Source organism: Lonchura striata, chromosome 10 (genome assembly GCF_050655825.1).
Source record: "Lonchura striata isolate lonStrDom1 chromosome 10, ASM5065582v1, whole genome shotgun sequence".
Lineage (NCBI taxonomy): Eukaryota > Metazoa > Chordata > Aves > Passeriformes > Estrildidae > Lonchura > Lonchura striata.
The window spans coordinates 11,920,454-11,926,453 of record NC_140712.1 but is presented as its reverse complement, the minus strand read 5'-3'; the positions used below and the strand labels follow the sequence as shown (position 1 = coordinate 11,926,453).

The window sequence follows — 6,000 nt, the reverse complement described above, 5'->3', positions numbered from 1 at the left end:
CTTTGTATTTGTTAAACATGAAGAAAGCATACAAGGGTAGCTGTGGGCAGATTGAGTATTTCGTTTTGACTCCAGGCCTTGCTGTGGCGCTGAAGGGCAGATCCATTCCTACAAACACTATCACCATGGAAGTCAGTTTGGAGGTTTCCTCTGTAAGTTTTGATGCTTTTCAAGTCACATCAACAGTAACATTTTTGCTTTTTTTTTTTTTTTTTTTTAAACACAAGGGTTGCACATACACTCATTACACCAGCCATGGTCCCTTAGTTCTTACAACACTTAAACAAAATCATTTCACATAGTGTAACACTAAATTCCACATTTATGTTCATCTTCCAGAACATATTTAGCAAAATTCATAATTAAGAAATTATATTTTTTTCTCCAGGACCCAGTTTCTACAGACATAACATAGAAGAAAAACCTGGAAAACCTGAAACCAGTCTGCCTGCTGTGTTCTGCCAGCCCTTTCTAGGCAAATGGAATGAAAAACTCAGTGAAAAACTCATTCCCATGGGTATAAACTTTGAAAAAAATTATCATTAGTAAGATCATATTTATAATCACATGTGTTGGCCTCAAGGCTATAAAGCATTTAAACTTTTAAATTTTGCATAAATTCATAAATTTATGAAGGATTGATTCTACTATTATGTTCAATTGAGACATCATCAATTTATACAATTTTTCTGGATATTCCTTTGCTTACCTTGTTGGTGTTTTCAATAATAAGACAAATTTTCTCTCACAAAATCTTGTGATATATTAGTACTAGGCCATGAATTTTGAGGAGAGAATTTTTGCTCTGTAGAAATCATAACTGTGCCAAAGGGAAGCATATGAATGTAGACTGGGTTCTGGAGAAGTGTTTTATATTTGGTTAACATAAAAATAAAGAAAAAGACAGAATAATTAATGTCTAACTAAGCTTGCCTGTATGCTGAGGTAACCTTAAATATCTTTGGTTTTCTTTATTTGCTGATAAGAAGTACCTTGATAAATCGTTAAGTGATGAATCCAGTTCTGCTGCTCTCTAATACACTGAGTATTTTCAACTCTTTGGCTATTGAACTGCAAACATCTATATAAGATTGGCAGATTTTATATGAAGTCCATTTCTCTCAGATTATCCATAGGTCAAACTACAGAATGGGTCTTTGGAAGGAAGAGTTTAGGATTTACAGTATTTACCTGTAACGAGGACCATTAAATTATACCCCATTGCCAGTACTTACAGCAAACAAGTCTTTGGAGAAGCAGTTACCATCTGCATATCAGCTCTTTCTGAATGCAACTAACACAAGGCTACTCTGAAAGATGAAGTGTGAAACTTCATGCTACAGTTACACATTCTTACTCTAGTTTTGATTAATTCACACTCTACCTAACTAAAAACAGCTGTACACTACACGTTCTGCCTGACAAGACCGAAAATAAATCTTTGGTGAAAAGTTCTCTTTTTCTTCAGCAAGTAGTAAAAAAACTGTTTAAAAATATTTTTCTTAATACTGTACTGTTCATCAACTACAAGCTGGAGAAAAAAATTACACTTGGAATTCTTTGGAGATATCTGCTGGTATTTTAACTTTCTTTAAAGGCTCTTGTAACAACAAGGTAGTTAAAATTGTGAAATACAACTCACCTATGCAATCGGCTACTACAATCGAGTCCTGTTGGTTTCTGTTAGTAACTACTTATACAATAAAATGTATTCAGCTCTTCAAACCTATAGCTTTTCAACTAGTTCAAATTCTTTTGGAAAATATGTGGCCTCCTTCTCCTCCACCGAAAAGTCTTTGGTACAAGATCATTCTTCAAGCATTTGAATTGCCACTGTTAGGGAGAGGTGAGTGTGTGCTGTGTGCTTCAGGACTGGCAACAGTTCCAGGGGAAAGAACTCCAGGAACCAGAGCCCGATTCCTCAGCACAATCCAACCACGAGAGTAGGGCTTACCCACAGCTTGTGACCACCTACAGGTACTGAGGAGCATCAGGAGTCAGCCTGGCACACCTGGAGGTGACATCTCAGCCCCAGTAATGTCAGTGGGAGTTCTGACAGACTTAAATAGAGCCAGGATTTCCTATGGTTGATTTCTCACATTATATTTTAAACAATTTTTTAAAGTAAAAACATATGCCTAATTTTTTTTTCTTTTTCTTTCTTTCTTACTTTTTTTTTAAAAGTAGAACAGGGAAAGAGGAGGAGTGAGAAGAGGACTGGATATAGATACAGGCAAGTTTATAACATTGGATGATTCCAGCCTCCTCCCTGTCTCTCGCTCTCTCCTATTAAAACAAAAAATGATACCCTGTCAGTTTGCTCCACGTTTCCGTGAGGCAGCTTAAAAGTAACAAACTGTTCCCTGAGTACAGGAAAAAATAACAACAAAAACATCAAAACACTAGAATAATTTTTAAAGGAGGTAGTATAAAACAGGAATTGCATGGGTTCAAGGCAGTAGCAGTACTCACCTCTTTCAACAGACTCTTCAACTAAAGCTCTGGCTTTTTTTATTTCTCATGGTGGCCTAATCAGAGTTTTAGATTGGCATATAGGTTAAGTCACTCCCTGAGCTAAAATTCCTGGCTAATAGCACACTAGGTGAAGGCAAGGAGCAGGTTTGCATCCTAACAATAGTTCTGAGACTTACTACAATGCTAACAATCAAAGATGGGTAAAAATGAGCTATAAGCTCATGTTACAGTATATTTAAAATATCTAAGAAGCATTTAAGGCATCTTTCTGTACTCCAAAGGAACTTTATGAATACTAAAAAGGAATAAGGCAAATCAGTAATTTCATAATATATAATGCAAGGCACCACTGCTAAGAAGTACTGTGATACTGGAATACTCAGTGTTGTCATCTATTCCATAACTCTCAGGTGAAACCAAGCTGTTTGAAAATGCTGAGTACTTCTTCATTTTGCTATTATTTTTAGCCTTAACTGTGAATACAGGGGCAATATTTGTCACACTCTGGGGAATCCAGCACATCCCAGAGCCCCAGGGATACAGCATATATGCTGGCCCAGGTTTCTGAGGAAAGGCACTGTCCTAGGTTTACTGAGGGTCTAAGAAATCAAGAGGTACAAAAGATTTCATGTGGCTGTATATGTGGAAGTCTCAGTTCTCCCAGTTTTTAACATACTCTGTGTCAACCACATGAAATCATAACATTTTATACTCTGAGGTTTCCTTCTTTTTAAAGACAGAGCTTCAGCTAAACAATCTTGTCCACCAACCTATACAACTCCCTGATCACTGAGTCATACACATGCACGCACACACACACACTCTACACACCACTTGGGGTGAGGTGGGAAAATGAAAACAAAAACCCCTAAAATAAAACAACACTACTAGGAAGTATCAGTTCCATAGCTGAGACCAACTAGAACACAAATGAGGTAAAGCAGTCGTCATTCAGAGTTCACCTCTCGGCAAACTGAGGTAGATAGTCAGCAAAAGGGCCAACAGCCTTCCCTTTGCTCCAGTGACATATTTTTAACCTTAGTCAGAAATGTTCACTCCTTTCATATTTTTTGACCACCGAACATTCAAAACGAGTGAGCTTTAAAAAAACAACCCAAAATACAGGAAAAAAAAAAAACCAAAACCCCAACATTCAACAGAACTATGGATCGCCCGCTAGGTTAGCCAGGCTTTCCACAGTGAAACTTTGGCTCCTGTTCATTGTCCTTCGAACAGACAGGGCGGAGGCCGGGCTCAGTCGGGCACGGCGGGGAGGCTCCGCGGAGGGCAGCGCCCCGCGCCCGCCACAGCTGGAAGGTGAAGCTCATCGTTGGACTCGTGCGAAAACCTCCCGGAGTCGCCGGTCTCGTGGCTCCCCTCGCTGTTGGCCGAGTGCTCCGTGTCGGCCGCGGCCCCGAAGGGCGGCTGGAAGTCGGACCGCGGGCCGGGGCAGCCTGGGCAGCCGGCCTGGCGGAGCAGCGCGGCCGGGCCGGGCTGGTACAGACACACGAACCTCCTCTGGGGCTGCACAAGAGCACACAGAAAAGAGCCTCAGAAAAGCTGAGCCGTAATTTGAACTTTTACTGCATTTCCTGCTTCTCTTCCTGGAGGAGTTTAAAAATAATCAACCTCAAGTCTTGCTCATACTTTTCCACAGTAGATGAAATAATCCTTCTAGGTAAGCGTGGCTAATAAAAAAATATTTCACTAGAAAGATGAAGAGTTATTTTAAAAACACACTTGGTAGAGCTCCCTCCCATCCCCTCATGCGTATTCTTTAAGCGGTACTCCTTGGCTGATAGCAAATATTTTTCATATAGAGGCATCAGAAATACACAGCTGTTTGTAGAAATTTTTTTCAGTATGAATTTACTACATGAATATCAAGACTTTCTAATTCTTAAACACACAGGAGCACAATACAAGTTAAAGTACAATCAAGAATGGTTATATGTTCCATAGGTATGAATTTGCATAGTAATGTTCCAGATTTGGTTTAACACTTCAGTTTCAAACTGCTCTTTTTCTCAGCCAGATAGCAAATATGTCCAGACTAACAATTTCAGAAGCCAGACAGTTCTATTCAGGTTCTCAATTTTATCAGTACTTTGGGTTTATCATCTACTTTCCTTTATTTTTTTCTCTTCAGCCAACAAAAATTTTAGCAGGCAGAGTAGGAAAGGATTCTTTCTATTTTAATATTATTTTTATTTCTAAATATATGTTTAATATGTATTTATATTTATACAGAGTCTCTGCAGAAGTAGTTAATGCAATGCAAAGTGCACAGAAATATTTCTCTCTGTTCACAGATACAAAGGCAAAGGCAAGTAAACAATCAGTAAACTGCAGAGTTACAGTGTCTGCCAACTGTAAAGAGTCACAGCGTCCTGACAACAATATCTGTCAGAAAATGGAATTTCTGTCAGACTTTACTATGGTGAGATAGAACGCCATCAAACTTACAGAACTGAAACTATCCAATTAATACTAAGACCACTAAATATGTTTTTCCATAAACAGAGAGCTATGTATCTTCCTTTGCAAAGCAGGTGTTACAGTAAAGATTGTGTATCTCTGCCCATTAGAGCAATTACCTCCTCAGTCTTCACCTTCTTAGCATCTTGGAAAAACAGCCACCTTTTCTTGCCATTAGTCTTTGTGACAGGCCCATAGCTGTTAATAATCAGATCAGATCCTCCCTACAGCAGAGGAAGATGCAGACATTTATTTTAATAAAGTAAATTTCTAAGAGACTTGAAAATATTCTTCTATTCCTACCTATTGGTTCCATACTGAAAATGAAGACAAATGAAGCCTCAATAGTGAATCACATTTTCGTGGTCTGGTACACATCTGCTCAAGACAAGTCAAGAGCAGACCTGCTAAGTCTGGCAAGCTTTCTGTCCAAACCCAAGGCTGCAATACTGCAGTCACAACAAAATATTCCAGCTACTGCTCTTGCTCTAGTACTTAGAGTGAGGCATTCCTAAGTAGTGTCTGTGTCTCTGCTGGGTCCATTTCCACTTCTCAGCTCTCACACATCTCCTCAGGGAGCAGCTGCACTCAAGTTTGCAGTGTGAACAGAAGAAGCCTGAACACAGTATGTGTGCATGTGAAAGAAAGGCCACTGTGGTGTCACACTGGCCTCTTGGACTGAAGGTTCTGCACATCCACTGGTACATCCTGCCTCTAGCCTAATTTATAATGTGACTGAGTATGAGTTTATAAACTGCAACATTGTCTTACCAGTAAATATATGGAAAAATAATCCTTTCCTGAACACCTGCCTAGTGCCATAGTTGACTAGCCTGTGCATAGGCACTGACTGAGCTAGGTGCTGACAGGAACTCTCACTTTTCTCCTGGGACCAGCAGAGGCCACCCAGCAGCCCCGAGTCTGTGGAGCCTTCATCCTCTGATGCTGTACCAGGGCCAAACTGCAATCTGCAGAGTACAGTTGAAGACAAATGTACTCAACCAGGTCTCCAGCTGAACCTTCAGATAAGTCTTGAAAATCTGAGCC

General features: G+C 39.7%; 1 protein-coding gene across 3 annotated transcripts in view; it reads right to left on the bottom strand.

The window, feature by feature from the left end:
* Window positions 1–218: 218 nt before the first annotated feature.
* Window positions 219–6,000, bottom strand: part of PRTG (protogenin) — an 80,844-nt gene continuing 75,062 nt past the window's right edge. For 2 of the 3 annotated variants that reach the window (XM_021537397.3, XM_085588703.1), the window contains 2 exons: window positions 5,073–5,177; window positions 219–3,999 (listed from right to left, as the gene is read on the bottom strand). In XM_021537397.3, coding sequence (XP_021393072.2) covers window positions 3,730–3,999; window positions 5,073–5,177 — 375 coding nt within the window. In that variant the 3' untranslated portion in view covers window positions 219–3,729. The remainder of the gene's footprint in view (window positions 4,000–5,072; window positions 5,178–6,000) is intronic. The other variant, XR_014957598.1, reaches the window with a different exon arrangement.